This window comes from Pieris brassicae, chromosome 5 (assembly GCF_905147105.1).
Source record: "Pieris brassicae chromosome 5, ilPieBrab1.1, whole genome shotgun sequence".
In the NCBI taxonomy this organism is placed as follows: domain Eukaryota; kingdom Metazoa; phylum Arthropoda; class Insecta; order Lepidoptera; family Pieridae; genus Pieris; species Pieris brassicae.
Window position 1 is genome coordinate 18,733,337 of NC_059669.1, and position 23,831 is coordinate 18,757,167.

Consider the following 23,831-nt stretch of genomic DNA (forward strand, 5'->3'; position numbering starts at 1 on the left):
TTGTTACGCTGAATACGACAAGTGTTAATTAAGGACACCTGTTATTGCAAGAAGTCAATAGTGGAAGTCTTCGTGATACTTTTATCAGCTACACAATATCAAACGATATTTGTACGTTTAGAAATCAATTAGAAAAGATGCTTCTTGTAAACTGTAAATAACGCGATTCAAATGCTAAATGTTCTACTTATATAATAGCGTATATTTTTTTTCTCTTTATTATACAAAATAACATAATATAATCAGAATATGTTACCGCTGTGGTTTGTATTAATGTAACCACAGCAGTCTTGTATAGGAGCGCGGCAATTGCATATAAAAGTAGGTTTTTTTAATTTACTGTTTATGTTGGTTAGCGTTAGGCTATCTATTATCTGATTGGGCCGATAAGTAATGCTTTCGTTAAATTCGAAAATCCTCTACATTGGAAAAATCGTTGCATTGTGTAAAGGTTTTGTCATATTGTGTTGTGCAATAAATAAATAAAACAAATGGTAAAAATTTCACGTAGTTACTGCTATAGGCAATTTTAGATGATAATATAATGTAAATCTGATAGCATCCCTTTAACATAATAGATACGGCAAACCATTGATGAATAAATCACGAAATATTGTAACAGCTCTGCTTCCTGTAGAGTATTTCTAACCGTACACAAGCAATTAGGAGCACAAATAGGCATTGTTGGTTTGAAAGATGAATTGAAAGCGGTCAGTGACATGGATAAGATCGACAAACAAGATAAAAATATGCATTCTTGCATACATTTGTCGCAACATACTGTTTGGTTTTCACAGGAACAACGGTATCAAGTCACAAATAACGCAGATATTTTAACAAAAAAGATTTTATAATATATATAATTTTGTACTCAGCCTACTATTTCAGTAGCTACTTATATGGAACATTTTACTATGCTACCTTATAGACACTGCTAGCTTTTCCGGTTTTTAAATTTCCATAAAAACCTTCCTCAGTGTTTAAGTAATAAAAAAATACTCGAATTGGACCAGCCGTGTTCGAGTTTTGAGCTCAGCAACATATTTTCCGATCCATTTTTATTTTTATAGATAAGAACTTTACAAGAGACATCAATACAACTTTTGCCTTCGGCCATAGACCAGGGTTTTATATAAAAGTTCAGTCTACATGCGTATTAAACACATAGTTTCAAAACCAAGTATATTTTAACGCTTTTGATTAGTAACTTAATAATAACAATGGAATCAGCAATATATTGCAATTTTGCAATAGCTTTCATTTAAATATTTAAAGAATCAAGGGAACGGGACGAATATTACCAGTTTGATAAATTTAGAGCCATTTACGTTTACGCGGGAAAACAAATTTTTTTTTTGACACAAAATTGTCAGTGTCATTTACTGATTTAAATGTACACCAACACAATGTACAAATTTAAATGTACAAAGTTTTGTCATGATAGGTGTATCATGACAAAACTTTATCTAGACAGTGCACTAAGCCAGCGATATAACATTACGTAGAAATAACCCAACACGCATAATCCACATATATTTTTGTTACTGTACTTAAAAAACAATATTAAGTTATATCCCACAGTTCTAATTAGCACTGTTAATGTCGGAGAAATATGTTTCCGAGGCGCTAGTTAAAATATAATTAAAACTAAAAAAATGTAAAGAAAATATCTGGAATACAGGAAGTTGTCGTGTCTGTGATTCCCTTAATTACTAGTAACTTCCTGGATCAACTAACCGTTTCGATCTAATGTTATATTTAGCAGATTAAGACAATCAATGTGTTTAAAACTTATTCATTATTTCTTCTAATGAGTAATATAATATATATTAAGTAATAATAATTCGACTTAGTGTCCTTCAAAAGAGGATACCCATTCATAAAATACCGGCAACGCACTTGCGAGCCCTCTGGCAATGTGAATATCTGTAATCGTCGGTATCACTTAACATTAGGAAAGCGTCCTGTCCGTTTTGTACAAAAAATAAAAGGTAACAGAGTTGTACTGCAAGTTCCTTTGTAAATTCATCTCAGCAGATACGATTAGTGACCGAATGTTTTTAAATAAAAATGCGTGAAGAAAAACACTTTTTGAACGGATTAAAACTTATAGTTATTTACATAATTCTAAATTTTAATTTTTTTCCGACGTTCCGCGTACTTTTCAGTGGTCACGGTGACCACGCACACGAGTTTTTCTTAATGTGTAAAAGCTATTTTAACAAAAGACAATAATAAAAATGCGTGTTTATTACGTTCTATCGCAGTCTCGTGACTAAGGTAAATTCGTACATGTGGTATATACTTCACAACGACAATTTATATCATACAAGTGGTATAATTTATTCACGTTTAAAAGGTATTGAAATCTTTTGTTAAAACCCCATTCAACCAGATAAAGACAACACAAAAGCTATTCAAACTAAATGAAATATTATACAGATAGGTTTCTGAAAACAAAGCACACAAAACCGAAATAACGATCGCATGAAGTGGCGGATGTTTAAGCTACCTTTAAAAGACGAATAAAAAGGTTTATTATTTAATTTAAAATAGGGATAATATACCACAAGATATTCTATGAAGAATCTGAAAAAACGCATATACACACGAATATATGACATTATTTACGATGTCCGAGTGATTTTTAGCAGTCGCAGTCTAGAAACTGTTATATCATGTTTACAGATATTTGTTATTATAAATTAAAAATAAATAAATTCAAGGTAAAGAAGTTTAGCCTGCGTTAATGATTTATTACGCATTAAATTTTCATTGAAAATAGCAAATCGCTATGTACCCCAAATGATTGCTCAATGGATATTACATTAACAATTATTTGTCAGTTAGCAAAATACGAATATACATTTTTGGGCCTAAATTCTCACTTTGTTTATGATATACATCAGAATACGATTAACGTTTAATGAATCACACTAACGCGGACGGAAGAAAAGGACTGAAGCAATTGCCAAGCAAAATCCACGCTATATATAGAACCTAACTCCGGAAGCAAAGACAAAGGAATATTTTAACGAAGGTACTAAGTAATAATCTTTGAAAGCAATATGGAGCATTGTACGCTTTTAAACAGGTCTAAATAGCAGGGAGTATTAGGAGGGTGTTCACCTGCCGTGTCAAGCGCAGGTGTGGTGCCACCTGACACAACGACCCCTACCTCTGCGCTGATATAGTAGTACTGAATTGATAAAACGCCGATTTTTACAAATATTTTATGGTTCTAAGTTTAAATATATAATATACCATATGTAAAGAAAGGGTTTTTGAAAACAGCTTCGATAAATGACAAGTAGGATTTTAAAGATATACGTAAGATGATCACCACACCTTCTTGCTCCGTTATCACGACTTATCGCACACATATAAATAGAAATTGGTATTACCAAAGATACACTAAAAATATAAAAACTTATAAAAATTAAAATAAACTCTTCAAAACAATTTGAAAATGCATATATGCATTTGTTATACAATAAATATATAAACGCCTTCAGGAATTAATATAGAAAACGGTTTAAGTGAGTGAATTACAATATGGTTATGAAACAATTAAAAAAACTAACAGACATGTATGCTATCTGTTCGAAATATCGATAATCAGTTTTGACATACTTTGTACCAATAGAGAAAATTATTACGATGCACTTGAGCTGTTTCGGCATCTTTCTTATCTTAAGGCGATAATATATATGGTATATCATGCGACTCCCATTCCTTACGTCGTATGTTCGATCATTAGTGTGTGTGCAACAATGGACTTTGTATGTGCGAATTTAACACTCGTTCGTACGGTAAAACATCGCGAGGAAACCCGCAAGCCTTAACGCCAAAAGTCGACGGCGTGTGGCACAGAAGACTCATCTTTTTATCTATTAGAAAAAAATATTACGAAACAGATACACAAATTTGAGCCCTACACTTAGAAGGAACCTTCTCCAAAGTCGATGCAATGACCTGCCTTTATTCCAACTTCTATTGTATGAAATACATAGAACCAACTAACACGGAGTTAGATGTTATCATTAAGACGAAAATATTCCATCAACTATGTGTGCTTTGACGCGATAGGTTGATTGATGGTGTGTTATAGTTATAAAAAGAAGAGTTCAAACTGAGATCACGACCTAAACTGAACTAAAGAGGAAAACTAAGACTAACGTGTTTTTATGCGAACAACTTTGAAATTCAACCAGAATTTTGAAACCTCGAATGATTTACACGAAAACAAAAATTGATAGGCCGGAAAAGAGGTTTCCAAACTGCCAGTACGAAATCTATTTCAAGTTTTTCACTAACGATTCAAAACTTTATCAATCTTAAACAACACCTTATCAACCTGTCTCCTATGCTGATTCGGAAAGGATTCTATTGTGCAATTATTGTCAATTACCATTAATATACCAAAAGGAAGATACTATCTCTCTACGATACAGGGAATCCTAGTGCAATTATTTCATTTAACTAAACATCCTTTTTTATTAAGTATAATAAAGTTTTGACATTTTTTTTCTATTCGAAGACAGACCGGCCTGCAACTCTCATCCCTGAGGTCGTAGGTTCGCTTGCCAGCTGTGCATGAATGGACTTTCTATGTGCGCATTTAGCATTCGCTCGAACAGTGAAGGAAAACATCGTGAGCAAACCGGCTTGCCTAAGACCCAAAAAGTCGACGGCGTGTGTCAGTCACAAGAGGCTGATCACCTATTTGCCTATAAGACTGATTACTGGCAACTGATTTACTTATTTTAGTAATTTGTTCGACGACAGAGCGTAAACAAAACGAAATGCTTGCTAATATTGCTCCTTAATAAATATATAGGTCAAAGCTAGTCTTAGATTTACGAGGAAATTACAAAAGAGCGCTTTGATCCAAACAGTGATGCCTTGTATCGTGAGCCATTAAAATGTAAGCATAAACACGAGGCACACAATATTGGGTATAACGATCGTAAACGTTACGTTTCCGTTTCACGAATTTAATTATAAACAATAGCCGGTAACGGAGTTTATATGGCCGTCAACTCACGAGCGAGTAAACCAAGCTAACAATACTAAAAACTTAGCCATACGGCTACTTAAATGTTAATAAACATGAGCACACACATGCACACTATCACACAACACAGCCGAACATAGTTGTATGTATTTCATAATTTTAATTGTTTTTTTTCCTTTCTAAGTTTGAATCTTTTACATATATTATGTGTTCCGTCTGTGACTATATATTCAGCGTAACCAAACCCAACCAACGAAGTATCTACCCCATTGTTCTGACTTCAGACAAATTTTTGACAGATACCATGTCTACTTTCGTTAGTGAGTTCAAAATCTTATTACGCAATGTTGATATTGTAAATATTTTGTATTTAGTATTATAACCGCTTCATCATGCTCACGTGCCAATACCTATGTAAATCTACGTTGGTCGACTATATGCAGTGTGATATGGTATCAGATAATTAATCACTTTTGAAAGCGGTAACTTCAATGGATTCCTGGTGTGGAGGTAGGTAAAATAATTTATCTTTAACTTCAGACAGAGAGGAGAGAGAGGATGAAAGATAATTAGACAGAGCCCCTGGTTACGCGTAAAACTATAACCTTCAATTTTCTTGTGTTATTAATATTTTATTATAAAACAAATTTACAACAAGAAATTACATAGAAACCTTTGTTATCAAATATCATTCTAGTTAAGCAGTTCCTCTTTTGTTTAAATTCAGAAACCATTCACGTGATTTGCCTTTTATTTATCTAATATATAAAATTCTCGTGTCACAATGTTCGTTCCCATACTCCTCTGAAACGGCTCGACCGATTTTTTTTATGCATATTCAGTCTGAGAATCGGCTACTACCTATCTATTTACCCCCTTAGTGATAGGGAGTGTTCAACCAAAAAAATGTGTTTATGGTTTTTGGTTATATATGATTTTTTTAATGTTAGAACATACAACCCTTAATTTTCACCCCTCTACTATCAACGCCTATATTTTATTTGATAATTCGAAAATTATGACTTGAACTCTGAGGTTTACATAGAAGTATTCACAGAAAAACCTAAAACGTTTTAATAAAAGGAAATCGAACAGTGTCTAGGGTAGCATAGCAAAATGTTCCATGTTGGTATGAACTAAATAGGTAGGTTAATCACAATCACAGTAAGGAGAAAGAAGTTCGCGGGGGCAGCTAGTTATATATATATATATATATATATATATATATAACAAAGACAAATCATTATTGACAAAAACCCGGATTTATATAATGCTTTGTATGAGACTGACCCGCGTGGTATCAAAAGTAAAAATATACGTCAATTTGAATTCCTTCGGTTCGTTTGGAAAACAGTTACAAATCGTGTACACGTGAAAGATATTCAAAAATAGAACATTCAGTTAAATTGAAGAATGATACACAAAATTAAAAATCTAACAGAAATGAGGTACCTCGGTGTTGATGATGCACAATGCATTAGTCATATGTGACGCTTCCGTGAAGTAAATAACCTAAAGAGTGCACAGTGCACAGACCTCGAATAAAGTACATCACATATTTTTATTACAGTAGTCAATAAATGATGATGTCTTCTATAAGCCACGAACATAGTATTAATAAAAATAATTAGTTTATAATTTGTAGCCCTACTCAAAAATTCATATTCGTTCATTAACCTTAAGACGCAACAAGAAGGTCTTTATTTCTAAAGGTCTTTTTTAGATATAAAACAACAATTAAAAATCTAAGAATGAGCATATGTTCGACTATAAGGACTATGGAGCTATGTGTATAAGGAGAGGACTGGTAAGAAAATTTAAATTACTTTTATAGAAATTTTCATGTAGGCTAAAAGTAAACATACCGTTGTTGTAACTTGCGGTTTGCGTGCGCGCAGTGACATATACGCCCTGTCCATTGCCGCGACCGCACCATTGGTCGCGCACAGCATCCTCACAACAACCGACTTGGATATATCCTCAATTGTATTGGTTTTACACACTGATTTACATTAAACTTCGGGTTAAACCCAGTCAATAGATCATTCCGTCAGAGTACGAAACTATTCGTTTGCGCGTCCAACGTTTTCCACAAAATAAAAATAGATTTCACGATAAACCCAACTAAGAATGTAATAATTTCATTTAATCCGGGGATAAAATAATATAATATTTAGAATAAATTAAATCAATAATGTAAAATACAGTCTCACGTGATATCGGCTCAACGGTCAAAGCATGACTGAACGTTACTGCCTACTGCCTGTCAGCCTGCAGAGTGCGCATACGCGCGCCCCCACGTTATTTTCGTATCCCTATATTATAAACATAATAAATGACAGAGCGTCTGTTCCTGTTACATATATTTTCAACCTCAATTATTAAATGTGTATTTAAAGAACCTAATTTCATATATTATTAAAGAATTTAGAAGAGGTTCCTAATTTATTTCGATTATAAAAGAGGATATTGAAGAATATATAATAGACCAGCTGACCCGGCAAACGTCGTGTTGCCATGTATATTATTTCCAGGAAAAATAAATTTTAGTTCAATAAAAATAACCTATCTACTATAATAAAAAATAGGGATTGATCGTAGAGGGTGACAATTAAGGGTTGTATGTATTTAAATATGCTGTATCACAAAGAAATTAAAAAATAGAAAAAAATCACAAGCATCGGTCAAGCCGTTTCGGAGGAGTATGGGAACAAAAACGAGAATTTTATATATATAGAGATAGAACGTATCAAGTCAACGTTTTTATATTATAAACTAAAATATGATTTGTATTAGCGTACGGATTCGTTAGACAAAAGTAAACAACCACGCAGAACACACATCCTGTTCACTCAGTTAATTATGGAGTGTAAAATTACTTAATAATTTTGAAATCTTGTCATTATAAGGAAGCCATCGTGCAGAAGAGTTGTTTAATAGTTACATCTATGTTGAGAGCACTCTAGCTATGACAATCTCTCCTGTGAATTCTCCTCCTTATCACCTTGATTACATACGCGGAATGGGTGTGTTTTACTTAGGATTAAGAGACACACAACGAGCGTAACTTAATGTAATTTCCATAAAATTAGTTTAATAGCAGGTCGTGACCAACCGATGGCGTAGACGTTCAGGTTTAGCTTTTTCATAATACCCAACAATTATGAATATTTTACAAAACTGTTTAAAAGTGTTCCTAGCTGTTGATTATTAAAGTATATTTTCACACGACGACAATATTATATTTCTTGTTGATAAATTAGTGTTGACGTGTAATTTTAAACAATTTGAAATCTAGGAAAATCAAAAAAAACCTGTATAGTAACGGGTATAATCAATTCGTTATTTTCTCCAATTAATACATTCTAAAGAAGAAAATTGTGGAAAGAATAAAAAGAGAGTCGCCATGACAATTATTAGCGCAATTTTATTCATTATTTAATTCCAGCTACAACTGTAATTGGACAATTTGACGTTCGAGGAAACAATTTGTTAAGGTTTCAAGGGCGACGCTTTTCCTGAGTTCTCTATGGCTGTGAGTAACCATAAAACTATACTTAGGAAGTATATAGAGTCTTGTCTACATAAATAAAGAAAATTTGTAAAAAAAGCTTATATCAACCAATACAGCACTCGAAATGTAGAACATATGCACGATAATTAATATCCGTTATATTTACAACTTGATTTTTTCTTTTTTTTTCTCACGATCTAGATGGCTATACGCATTGTAGTGGGTGCCGACCTTTGAGGGAGGAGTATACTCTTTCGTTTTAACAGTAATTGGCGAATCTACCAGGGGAGATCAGTTCCACAGTTCGCTAGTTTGCAAAAGCAAATGTATTGTGATGAGGACTGTGGAAGACTTGACAGAAAGAGACAAATATTTTAGTACAATTGTGTAATAAATATGCTTTGTATTATAATGTACATGAAGACTAGATCGTGTCCCAATTCCGTATGTTTATTCGCGTAACGGTTCGAATGTATCTGTGACCTGTAACAACGCTGTTTGTTCTACAACTATCACATTACCTAACCGTACTAGCTAACGTGTGCCTCTATCTAGTTTAATGTACAATAAATGTGTGGAAAGCGCCCGGAAACGACTTAAGAATTGATTCTTGAAGATAAATTGGTATTGAAAAGAAAAAAAACTGATAGATTATATTTACTTAAAATACATTTACTAAAAATCTTAAACAACATCTTCTTAACCTGTAGTTTAATATAAAATCCTCAATAGTTTAAATATAAAATGTGATCTGTAGAACTTATTGTCCATGGCACAGGGAATCCTATGGGCCTAGTGAACTTTATTTTTACCTAAATATACTTTTTAGTGTAACATCGCTTCGATAACACAGTATAGGTATTCAAAATAACAGATGCACTCAAAACTCTCTAGATTTATATACAATTAATGTGTGGAAAAGGAAAAAAACTGGTCGAGTATAACAGATAACCATCGCTTTGATGACACAGTATGTAGGTGCAAAAACTGCGGACCAGCTAAATCTTTCTCTAACTACATATACAGACGTGTTAAATATCGTATCTATTTTATATCAATGATAACATTTTCCATAACAATTGAGGCGAGACGGCCTGAGTCAGACCTTTGTTCCAATTATGCTCGATAGCCAACGTGCGTGGGAACGCCTTAATGAATCAAATGAATAAAGATGGGTCATGCAGACGAAATTATTAAGGAAAATCATACGTTTTAATTGCGAGATGTGTAATAGATTATAATATACAATAGATAGATAATGTAAGTGACTCGCCAGCTGCTTTACCTAAGTCCTGTAAAAACATAATGCACGCCACGAATTTTTAACCTATTTTTTATCTTTCTTTAAATATAATTTACAAATGCGTGCATCACGTAGTGGCGTAGTATATACATACTACCTACGACTTGATATTACCAAATCACAAACAACTAATTGACAACATTATATTAACATAACCAAATAATGCCACAGATAATCTTATAACTATAGCAACAAGATTATCGTAAAATTCTATTTTTAGGTTGCTACCATCTTTTACGTCACCAATGGCTGAAACGGCCTACCGTATCCTTCGACGCTAGTGCACCGTTTTCATTCAACAAAAATGTTTAATGAATGTGTCAAGGGACAGAGGTGAATCACAGTGACGATAGACAATAACGTGTACATTGTCATAGGCGCCACTGACGTACTTAAAATAAAGGTAGGGCTGGCACCTATTCTGATATAGATGCTTCTACTACGCAAACTGATCCAAATTCAACAAATGCTAAAACACTTTGAGAATCTATGAGACGGAATTAAGTCACTGATATAATTTGTTATTACATAAAAAACACTTAGGTTAAGGCTTTCTTCGAATACAACCAATGCAAATGAAATTTGATAATAAAACCAAATTAAATTACTCATAAAAGCGCAGTTTTACACTGGTCTGCTATTGTAATTATATTGAATGTACATTATACAGTTTCATCAAAATTCATTTCACATACGTAGAAATCAAATATATCGATACAATTCTATATAGACAACCCTAAAGCGAACATCTTAGCGTCATTACTCGTTATTCTTGACTCAAAGAATTCGTAGTAAGGCAAAACTATTTCTGGACACCATAAAGGCGTTTCTGCGTAATTTAATAAAATAATACACGAAGGAGTTCAAAACAGACAAACTACTGAAAGATTACTTCGCGTGGCTGTGTCTAGAGCCCATAGTTCCCTTTAATGTGACCTTCCCGCCCCTGAACATTTTATAATCTTGAAGAATTCTCTTTCATTTATATCATATTGAGAGCAAGAAATGTTTGACAATGTTTTTTAGGGGTTTGTTTACTTGGGCTCAATGGTGACTAGTGATAATAATCCTGAGAGATCAGTAGACGCATTGTGATAGCAAATTATCGCTACTTTGGCCTTCGTAGATATTTCTCGACTTCTCAGAAAGAATACCAAGCTTGTTCTGTACACAACTGCTGCGACCAGTTCTCACTTATGGTTCTGAAACCTGGCGCCTTAGCAAGAAAGATGAGATTTCTCTCCTTATTTTCGATGATCCTTCGAAGAATCTTTGGTCATGTTTGCGACGACGGTGTTTGGCGTTCAATGAAAAACTTTATAACATGATTGACGACACAAACATCGTCCAATTCATAAAGTGCAACAGGCTCAAGTGGTTGTGACATGTGCACCGAATGGCGAACGATAGAATCCCAAGGTCCTTACTAAACTCACAACTCGGCGGGTGGCAAGAGAAACAATAAAACCTAAAAGCTGCCTTTGGTGGGATGGAGTTGTCAAGGACTTCGAAGTTGGACGTTGGAAGCACTTGATAGATTGCGATGGCGAACTGTACTTTAGGAGGCTAAGGGGTTGTATAGCCATTGATGATGTTGATGATGATAATGATGACATTATTAATTGTTCGCAACTACAGTAAAAAAACCCGTCACCGAATTTAGAACAATGTCCCAATTGCAGTTCACTGACCAATGCTTTTTGAGTGTGTAAGATATACGGAAACAAACAATAACATATGTGGGTCAAGTGACTATTCATTAATCCTTGAATTGAGATCGGGGAATATATTTCTGAAGTTTGCGATGTTTTCCTATATGAAAATAAGACGCCATTAGAGCTATATACTATAAAAACATATTGGTACAGAAACCTTTAAAAAAGAATTTGTCTAATAGAGTTAATAAAAATAAATCTAATATAAAAGTATATTATTATTATAAGATAATACTTCGACAAAATTTCTATAAAAAAGCCTAGGTAGGTAAAATGTTATTTAATAAATCTCGATGGTTAAGCCTAATGACACAAGGGTCGATTTTAATAGATTTTCCTATTTATTGGCTGGATGGTATGCGCTGGTCCTAATATCATTTTAGAAGAAGAAATAATAAAAATGCGAAGTATAATATAATGTCGTATATGTCCAACGTATTTTTAATCAAAAATTTCCGTGTTTTTTTGCAAGAAAAATAACTCGACAAACCGAAACAGATGGCCCAAGAAATTAGTCCATGCAAATATAAATTCCGTTCATATGGGACCAATATAAATGTCCTATTTATTTGGACGCTGAATCTGGGTGACATATCGAGCATGATTCATTTCAAAGCATGAGCAGCAAGCAACGTCTAAAATGAGACATGATTATACATACCCTAACGCAAGCTATTTGGCCCTGTAAATGGGCGGTAATAGTGACCAAGAGATTATTCTAATTTCTACAAAAACTTTACGGACCATACAAAATTAGACACAATGGATAAAATTATTTATATCGATGCAAAAGGTAACAAATTGCGTATAATTAGCGCGATAAGACAATACTCCTGCTAGTACTCTAATTGATGCTTCTGGAAGGAGTTAGGCTGGCTAAATTACCCAGGGCTTTTACGCACAACGGACCAACTACGCGTCTAAGTGCGGAAATTGAGTCCACCATACCATACCCATACTCTAATTGTTTTATTCTAATACCAAGCTAGTTTTAATGAAGGCCATGCACCTAAATGATCATCAGTGATCACTTAACAATAGGTACGAATTGACTTTTGGCACCGACTTCCAAATTAACCTCATAAGCCGTAAAAAAAAAATTTTTAGTTTAATAAATTTTATTTTCTTGGCGGTACAAAACCAATGAATACAAATAAAGGATATAATATTGATTAATATATATAAAAATGAATCCCTATTTCCCTTGGTCACGGCATCATGCGTTAGACCGACTCCGCTAGATCATTTTTTTTTGTGTTTGTTATTGTCAGGAGAAAGTTCTTATGAAAGAAAAAAATAAGAAAACGGAAAATTTAACGTGGCCTAATTTTTGTTGCCGTTGTTTAGAATCACTTATCAGGGCTATTTATACTATGAGATGTACTATACACGGTCTTCTAGATAATGTATCCACGTGAAGAGGATGTTATGTAACGATCAGCCGTGCTCCGAAGCAGGATGTCCGATGCTCGATACGGCGTGACCGTCATGACAATTGCTCATTATCACAACTTATAACTCAGCTTTGTTTCTTTAAGACAAGGCTTTTCGTAGTAAGACCGTTATTATTCTTAACTTACAAATCTATTTAAGTCATAGTAGAAGATTCAAAGTCGAGACCTCAAAGAGAAGAGAAGTCAAATTCTAACACGACTATAGCAATTTATCTATAAGACATTTGGGAATTCTATTGTATATAGTATATAAACGTTTATCAACAATATATTTCATCTGACGTCGTGTTTGCTTATCTTGCCGAACAAAATTAATTATTTCAAAAAAACTGTAAACTATGAGGGTGTGAAATTATTTAATAGATTACTTTCAAAAAACGTAATTTTAAAAGGGTTTTAAAATTACACATTATAAGCCTAAAAACTGTACAAAATGACTACTGTCCGAGGTATTACAATTGAGTTCTAATAATAAAAATGTAATTTTGTTTATGAGAATTAAGTTCTTTAAACATTATATATATTGGGACAATTAATACTAACAGCATATGTTAGGTCAGCTTTTTAGTTTAAAACAGGAAACGCGAATTTATATAATAAAGTGGCTGTGAAAGTCGCCGGACACGGAAAAGTGCCAACAGCCGCTTAATGGCGACTAATTGGTACTATGTAGAGCTAAGATGATATCAGCCTCTATTTTAATATAACTATTAACTGGATAGATTAAAATATACATTTTAGTCTGATGTAAAGCCTTACACCATTTTCACTCTATAAGAGTTCAATTCATATGTAAACTTTGATAAAAAGTGACAGAAAAGTACTTTAGTTGAAACGGTGAAATTAAATTCATATAATTTTTGTAAATAAAGGAAGTCTTTAGAAAATAATTTACGGTCAATAATTATATAATTTATTTAAAAAGCAGGCCTTCTCTATCTAATAGAGTTGTTTATCTTTTGTGTATTGTTCTGTTCAATCTATGGTATCTTACAAGGTAGAGAATAACTACTCTTGTCGTAAAGCTCGAGGTTAATGACATTACACATACGACTTTGATATTTCCTATTCCTTATTTCTTCCACTCGAATAATCTCTCGAATTCTAGTGGATTGGAAAGGTCAGCTCTTCAATCAAGAGCTGCATATCCTTCTTCGAAATGACGTACATTTTGTGTTACGTACGTTATAGTCGCTTGGAACCTTGAACGAAAGTGACTTGAAACACTGAAGTACTAATAATATAAACTAATACGATATGGATTAATCGATAATCTATGTTGTCGATATACAATTCAACAAAATAATTATGGATATATGTAATCACAACGATAATTCAAACCAACCAAAATTCACAAACACGCATAATTAAGGTCTACGATTTTTCTATAATTAAATCGAAATTTTCTTTAATAGAGCTGTAATCTAGTCACCTACACAGTACCGTCAGAAAAATGGGGCCTATTTAATGTTAAAAAAAAAGTTTATTATTTAATATCGCTCGCCCAAATATTTAGCTTATTCGTGGAAAATCAAATAATCTGTTACATTTTAAGTTAGGATTCTTTGTATTGCATTACTCATTGAATTTGAACAATACTGCTGCTCAATGGATACGATAATTTACGTCTTCAAAATCTAACCGATTGATACAATAACAAAACCCGATCAACATCGGAATGCATGAATGTACATTCCAGATATTTATGGATACTACTGTTAGTATTCCTCTACATGAATCATTCATCTATATATACTTAAGCAGACTAAGGCAGAAGAAAATTTCTTTGTGACATTGGCGCAAATATCGTGAATCCTTTAAAGGAAAACAAATGAAAATCGCAACAAAAGTTGACGAAAGAGTTTTTACGTACCTGACCTTAGCATATTATGAAGAAAGATAAATTACGGATATTGATATAACATATCAGCCGTGACCATATATTCGTATTCGACGTAGCAATATTCAGTAGAAGCACATTACACATAGGCAAGACAAAATTTAAACAAAACAATTCCAAAAAGTTAAAATATCAGCAAATACTTGACTAAAATGTAAATACATAAATTACAATATATACTCTTGAATCTATAAAAAAAACATTTACTTGCAGGCGTATTTGTACTGTTTAACTAGTCTTGGGCTTCTGACATGTGTGATCATATTGTGTTTTATTATTCTAATACTATAGAAATGTGACTAACGTTTCAAGCCTGAGCCAATATAACTTTGACAAGGAGGACACATATACGATATACACCATGACCCTATGGTGACGCCACAGCCGCCATTTCATAACGACAAACTGAAGCCACACCCCACAGATTACTACGACATATAGACGGTACATTCCGCAAAAGCTTTAATTAATCTAAATATAGCACTTGAACAATTGATGACGTGTGGCAGACGAAGCGTGAATCACTATGTCCTGATTAGGCATATAAAATACCATGTATCATTGGTGTAATTGATTTGTTAAAGTATATACAGCAACGGAGTATTGATATAAACTATAGAGGCAAGTATGACTTAATTTATAAGTAATAATATCTCTAGCATTTCCCAATAAAATTTGAAAGTGAAAGCTGCTATATACTTATACGTTGTATTTATCATTTTATATAATGTTATAATAGATTAATTAATACTTATATATATAGAAGAGACCGCAAAAGTGTACGCTTGGTTTCTATATTACTACAATTCCTGCGATATTCGTATCTGACTTCTGTTTGATAACGAATGTGGAGTTTTTTTCCCACATAATTATTCTATGTGTACACTTATTACTTATGCTATACTACACAATAATACCTAATCCTGAACAATTCAACAATTAAAAAAATCATATACCTACATATTATGATTAATAATAAACGACGGGAACTCAGCCAGAGTTTATACAATTAAACAACCTTATTGATTACAGTATCGCGGCGCACATCGTACAGTTGTACCTTCCGGATCAGATTTTTACTTGGAACCTTTACACCTAGTCTCTCCATCATATGTAGGGAGTATCCGGATGTAGCCAGCACCCTTCTGAGGCGTAGATGGTCATAACCAACAAACATAAGTGGATACAAAGGATACACTCCAAACAGTCTATTGTAGAGCTGACGGGAGAAGTTATTTGGTACACACTATTGCGTTGCACTCCAAGTGACTTCTGACTAAAGCATTGTATAAGGTCACTGATATTCGTGAAGCCATTTAATATACAGACATCAGAAAAAAAACAATTATAATCTTCATATAGGATATTACGCAACGTTATCTTCATATAGTTTACATTTAAAAATTGTTGTTTTGTGAATTCCGATATACGTGATTTAGGAATACCGATAAAAACTGATTTGTCTTTTCAGGAAATATTGAGAAATATGGCCTCTAGATAATTTCAAGAGATACAATCTCCGTATTGATTTAAATTTCATATGTTTGTATATTTGTTTCTTAGCTGTGATATATATTATTACAACGGTAAGTTGCGTCGCCATGACTCGTTGGTGTTGGTAGAAGGAAAAAATCATGGCTTCGTAACGTTAGTATTGCAACTACGGAACTGTTGCTGCATCTGACATAGGGCAAGTCGCGCTTCACGAGACTTATGTCTAACCTCCAGTAATGGAGGTTGGCCGGCTTTTAAGGAATATTTATTTCAATATGTGTAACATATGTGACATACCCTTATGTCAGAGTAGGACTAGCCCACCAGAACTAGCTTAACTTAACAAAGTCCCTTTCATGGAAAGAGGACTAGGCGTAGCAGCAGCCACAGATCTGTCTGATGGTAGGCTAATAGGGGCCTTAATAAAAAATATATTCAAAGTTGAGACTTAGCGCGAACTATAACTCTCGTGCGGTCCCGAGCGATGTGCCAACGAGATTGAAATAGTAAAAGGTAAAAATTGGAGCCTGACGGCTAAAGATAAAATACATTGGCCGCATCTTAAATATCTAAATTGTATATATCTTTCGTATATTGTATGTAAAAAAATATGTGTATTAATAAAGGCTTAATATTATTTTAACTGCATGTATATTCGATACATATTTTTTTATTTTGGGAGTCAGACTTATCGTTAAGTCTCGTTCTGAATCTCACTCTCAGATCAAAAGATAGACGGCGTGAGTCAAAGGCCTACCCACTTGCTTAAAAATATCTATGAAATATGTTTCCAAGTTCCAAAGCAATTTTATTCAAATGTACAATATAACATAAGTATACATGCACATACATATACAAACTATTCTGGTCTTACCTACTAATTAAGTAATGGAGCAACGATGCGGGTCTTAACTATTACCAATTGAACTTCATTTAATCTATTATCTATGAAAGGGATCGTTGATACGAATCAAGTATTGCCATTTAATACTTTATTGCTAATTGTATCCGGTAATATAAAGTATTAATACGTATTTGTCAGCAAGAGTAGAAAATAAAATATTATTGCCAAATTTATTTGATTTTATTTTTAAAAATAAACTACCATTACAGATTATTCCAAAGCCGCTACTATATAGATTTACATCACATACAAAAATACGTACACAAAGAAAAAAAACAACACCACACACACAGATTTAAATACAAAAACTACGTAGTTTCAGCGTGCGATTCTCATCTCTGAAGTCGAGGTTCGATCCCCGGCTGTGCACCAATAGACTTTCTTTGTACGCATTTAACACTCGCTCGTACGGTGAAGGAAAACATCGTGAGGCAACTGGCATACTTTAGACCCGGCGGAGTGTGTCTGGCAAAGGCGGATCACCAACTTGACTATTAGACAACGCAAAAGATAAAGAAATGTGAGGCCCAGACCTAGAAGAATGTAACGCTATATGTTTGTTTTGTCATATAGGCATTCTGTAAGTGCATTTATGCATTTGTCAATCAAAGAAATCAGAGCAATTCCAACAATGTGTGAGAAAATTGAAAACAAAAAATCGTATCACAAAGAATAACGTCGCTTTTCCGCAATTTCCATTTGTATTGTCTTTAAGAAACACACACTAGCGGTTTTACGATGTGAACGCAATCGAGAAATCGGTATAAAATTATTACATTAATAAAAATCAATTATAATTTTACAAAATATCGCCTACATATTGTTTAGGTTCAAAATTAACCACCAAATTTATGCGGTTTGTTATAAAGCTCAATTCTTTTGTTTATATAAATTACATTAACATTTGAGCGAGAGTTTTTACGTTTGCCATACTATGTATGATGTTTTCTAAATAATAGACAAATTTGATACACAAAAATTAAATTCAAAAAGAGATACTGTATAAATTGCATGTTCATATATATTTCTTTTATTAAAATAGGCATTTGCCAAAACCATCGTCAACAATTAAGATTATTTTAATATTTCCAATAATTGCTCAATATATTTTGATGTTTATTTTCCTTATAACCTTATAATAACCGCAACATTGTCCTTAAGCCTGCTCCAGTTTAGTCTAATTTAGTTTAGTAATTAGCTACTTGCCTCGGCAGGAACGATTAGTGGTACTTGAGACTTGTTGAATAAGTATATCGCTTCTATAAGTCCTCAATTAAATTAATTATCTGCTACCCTAGCAATTTTGCTTGTATGTTTCTATACGCCATTTAATATTAATATGTTAATGCTGCAATTTCATAATATATCATATAACAATTGTTTATATAGAACGAATTCCATTTTTAAATATTTAAATTATCTGTAGGTGGGGTTAAAACAACCTCTTTAGTTTCTCAGTACCTTCCCGAATACTGTCACTTATAACAACGTGCAATCACCGTTACGAGTTAAATGTTCTAAATTTGTATATCTTTACTCGAGTACAGTTACTAATTTACAATATATAAGAGAACTCACCATCAAATTATCCATAGAATTATAACCGCATATAACGTATCCCATCATTTTATTCGCCATAATCACTCGACAACCGTTTTAAACACACTATCACATAATCACGTCAATCTGTCGCGGTAGTCTGTAACGCACTGAAAGTTGAAACGTCTTCTCCCAGTGGTGTATGGGATGTATCGTAAACACGCGTAGAATGTCTAGCACGAAATAATGACGAACGTTTTCGCAAACATTTCCATTTCGCCATACTCGTCGATTAGATAACCTTAAATGGTAGTTTAATAATTACAATTTATCCAACTGCAACATGGATTTGATAAGGAGTGATCCAAGGATGAATAGGACAGTATACCTTGTGCATTTCTTTAATTTTAATTTTACTCCTAATGAACGATTTTCAATATCTCAGAGATACTATCAAATGTTATGCTAATTTTATAGCATCTGAAGTTCGCACGTAAAATATGTGAGTGTATGTATATGTAATCATGCCTTATGAATTATACGTCCGATACACATTTCTGGATGGATATGCTTTTCTTAATGCCTAAAAAGATGGCCTTAATACTATTCTTGAATAATTTAAACGTATTTTAACACGATAGTTTCATAACCTGAATTCATACTAGGCTCTTAATGTGTATGTCTCAGTTGCGGTCAACATGATATTTAATAGTTCGTAATGAGTGATGCCGCGGTCTTATATAGGCCAAATTAAATTTAAATTGTCTTTAAATTTAAAACCTATTGTAATCTAATTATTAAAAACTATTTCGGAACTTATTCATATATGAATATTTTATAACGGCACCCTGTTACTCTTAGTCATTATAGATATGTCGCAGTACAGTAGTTAAATCAGAGAGTTAATTGACTCTCTAGACAGTTAATTAAAAATCGATATTCAATCAAGTACCTAAAATTCCGCCAGACAAGTGTGTAAACGAAACGTTTAACGAGTTTCCTAAACGTTCCTAGATAGCAAGACTAACCTAACCTAACAACTATGTTGTATATTAGAATAAAAAATTACATTGATAATATGTATCTCCTATCGGTAACAAAAATGTTAGGTAAGTCTAAAGGCTATAAGAAGAATGAGGAAAGCTGTAAAAATAAATTTCTATTTAAAACTTTAAATATCTTTAAGCACGACAAAAATAGATCGCCAACGCATCACTGAGTTGTAGTATGTGGAGATCTCTCAACATTAACCCTTTTTGTCTGTATGCCATGTATATAAAAGTATGTTTTCAGATATTAAATATCTTCAACGCCGAGATAATATATATTGTTTTATTACACTCAAAATAAGACTGATAAAAATGTATATTAATATAAATATAATTAGTACGATACGATATAAATATAATAAACACGTTACACGAAAAATAATATTTTTATATATTCCAAAATAATATTGTGGCGAATACTCCACTGTATTACAAGAGACTTTTGTAAGAAGATTTTTTGACATAACGTAACCTAGCCGACGTTTTATATTAATTTGGTAACAAAAAGTATATAAATTATTTCATTTATTTACAAACTTCATTGCATAATTACATAAACCTATATACAAACCTAAAATCTGCAAGTCATGTGTACTTTACTACCGTATTACCGTTTCTATTTATAAGATAACAATCGTATCAGCAACGACTAGTAGCTTTCCCTAAGCTTATGTAAATCGTTCGTTTCTATAACAAGGAACATATTCCGACTTTAATGGCTGTTTGATAACCCTAAATTCATTGATAAACTTACAATGACCGAATTGCGTGCGGTTTGCGACTTATTTGACACATCGTGTTTCAAGACGTGATAAGGTACGGCATATAAGAAACTTATAATAAAAAACGTTATTAACGTTTCATGGAAACAGTTTTAAGGAGGGATCTAGAACTTGCTACTTATTTAAAATCCTCACGGGTAGAGTAAGTAAGAGTACAGATGTGTTAGAGATAGTCACCTATTCACCACACTAGACATGGGAAACGGAAAACTCTTATATCTTTTCTCTTCGGAAATTGCTGTCCGGGCGATTCCCAGATCCCCCTTCACCACACTGCAGTCCTTCAAGTTATTCCTTTTTTTTAATGTTTATATTACAGGAGGCAAACGTGCAGGTGGCTCACCTGATATTAAGTAATACCGCCGCCCATGGACACTCTCAATGCCAGAGGGCTCGCGAGTGCGTTGCCGGCCTTTAAGTATTGGTACGCTCTTTTCTTGAAGGGCAGTCAAATTCGTAACGCATTTCCCCACGAAATAGCTATTTTCAGTTTTAAACTGACCGAAATCACAAGAGTTGCATAGTCCATTATTTGTTAGGCTAACGTTTTTTTTCGCTTTACCGAATTAGTGTTAAGCTGCTGTAAGGGTGGAGAACAAGGTTCAAATAAACCGGACATTAAAATAAAAACTCTATAAAATAGTTACAAAACCATGGTAGAGGTTTTTTTTTTAAAATACTGGTTTTTTGTGATGACAATTGTAGGGCGCTTAACTTACTTCCTGTATTGCATTGAAGGCTTTTGCTTGAGTAGATTACAGATGTGGAAAAAATAGGAGTCTAAGTCGCAATACGGAAAGCAAACCATATTTTATAATTATATTCATACTGTTGATCAGTTAAATGTAACATCGTAAGATTTTTTTAATATTATATGTGACGTAAATGAGCTAATCCTGATGAATGTAACAGGAAATTGATTTTATAGTACAGAAAAATGGAAATAAAAATGAAGTTCTTCTATTAAGTAATTGAATAACATGTAGATAATACATATATTGCTAGAACCCTCCTTTAGGATTCGGCTCATATTTTTTTATGATTTAATTCAAAACATTTTTAGAAATAATTGTATTTTTTAAATAACTCCTCCTGAAAAGGGTCGATGCAAAACTTTTTGTGTGTTGATTCGAGAATGGATTAGATTTACAAATACATAATTTATGTATTTCAAACGTGTATATAGGACCTATTGCAATTATTTTATTTATGATAGTCTCCCGATACAATATTAACAAAAATAATATAAAAAGAAAACATATAAGTAGAATTATATAAGGGAATGCAGAAAACCACACTAGAGAAAAAAAACATCATAGAGGAACTCATAGTGGCTAGTTCAGTTATCATAACAGTTTATCTGATTGAAAGTACCGTTTTAGATCGGCTATCAGCTGATTTTCATATTCCCCATTAATACAACAATCAGTATCAAGTCAGCTTGTTTACTAGACTTTTTCTACAGCAACGTAGAAATTACTTTGTTTCACATTAGCACAAAATGTAAGGACAATGTTTGTCAACATGTACATAGTATAGTGCTAACTTTATAGAGTCGTGAGGCGTTCGTTTAGACTAAAACACGTAGTACTCCTAAAATAATACATATGATCATAATATGAAACAAAGTATATTATGTAACTAGATGTAGTATAAACTACGAAAATAAGTTTAATTGTATCTACCCGCATTCTGTTACATCTCCGCGAAATCGAGCAAAAAGCGGCACGGCCGTAACATACTTTTCTCGAAACAGGTCGAGCCATTTTTGGAATATATTTTTAATATTGATAGGGACAGATGTTAGGTTAGACGATGTACTTAGGTAATAAGACAGAAGGTCCCTTTAGTAGAGACAAAATAAATTAATCGACTTGGTATTACATGGATTTTACAACTATTCACGATAGAAGCACTCAGTTTACTTTAGAGTTGATTTTGATAGCATTGTCTACTTTGCTTTCCTTTATATTATAACTAGATATTTTATTTGTCTTCATTCCATGAAAGAGATACCTATTTGTTTCCTTATAAATAAATATTCATGACTTTCTCATTAGAAATTAACTTTTTAATGTTCATCATACGGGCAAAATCATGATCACTAATGAATTTACAAAGCAATCGTGATTATCAATTCACAAATTTGTATCTAAAAAAATATAGTTTGACAATTTTTTTTATAAATAATTCTAAATTAGTTTAGTTCATATTTCCACACACTATTATTATTTTACTCCGTAACAGAATTTACACATCGTTAATATTTAACGTAAATATTTTGCACGGGCGTACTGCGTTGTAATGCTGCGTACACGCACCTACCTACTAAGTACATTAAAACTCAAATAAACAACTATTCCTACATCGTTAGACAATATAAAGTTTTCTGACCCGTCGCTGTACTAATTAAATTTGTAGAACTATTTTGCATCTTTCTTTTAAATGAGAAATAATTTGAAATTGTTCAAAAAATCCTAGTCAACAATATTTTTAAGCTCTCCTATTTCTCTTTACAGAAGAATCTGCGTCCTGCGGCTAATATCAATTCACACATGCATTAAATATCCATGCATTTGTCCCTGACTTGTCATTACAAGCAAATTTGGCCTTGATATACAATACGATATAATACTTGAATACCGTATAATTTACGTGGAATCTATAAATGTTAAACAAATACGCATAGGCATAACATAGCTTTCAATTATTACATTTAAGATTTATTATTACTAACGAAACACAAAAATAATAATAATTTAAAAAAAAAACCTAAATTCATGGAAAGAAAAAAAAATTAAACCTCCATAAAATAAGACTTAAGAATCTAACATAAAAGTCATATAAAACACCTCACAGCAATATACGAAGGTAACGACTCAGTTTATTAGCAACGACAAAGATTTATCGTATTGTCTATTCGTATTTGGGTCAGGAGTCGGCCTCGATACATCGCGATCAATCAGTCTCCAGTTACATCGTCGAGCCATTTATTGACCCATTTCGAGATCACGAAATTATTTTCAATGCTTCAAATGATATTAGAATATAATTTTGTTTTCAATTCTAATAGAATTATTATTTTTTATTAGCAAAAACAATTTGTTACTGTATATTTTTATCAAAGCATAGTAGAAATAGAGTATATAAATATTGCAAA

The 23,831-nt window shown here is 32.8% G+C and overlaps 1 protein-coding gene across 5 annotated transcripts in view; it reads right to left on the reverse strand.

The window, feature by feature from the left end:
- The window catches only part of LOC123709526 (regulator of G-protein signaling loco), a 54,773-nt gene that overhangs the window by 26,409 nt on the left and 4,533 nt on the right, over positions 1–23,831 (reverse strand). The window contains exon 1 of one of the 5 annotated variants that reach the window (XM_045660926.1): positions 18,880–18,996. The exons of 3 other annotated variants lie outside the window; for them this stretch is intronic. In XM_045660926.1, the coding sequence (XP_045516882.1) occupies positions 18,880–18,939 (60 nt within the window). In that variant the 5' untranslated portion in view covers positions 18,940–18,996. Of the gene's footprint in view, positions 1–6,882; positions 7,241–18,879; positions 18,997–23,831 lie in introns of those variants that run through there. One more of the 5 variants, XM_045660925.1, reaches the window with a different exon arrangement.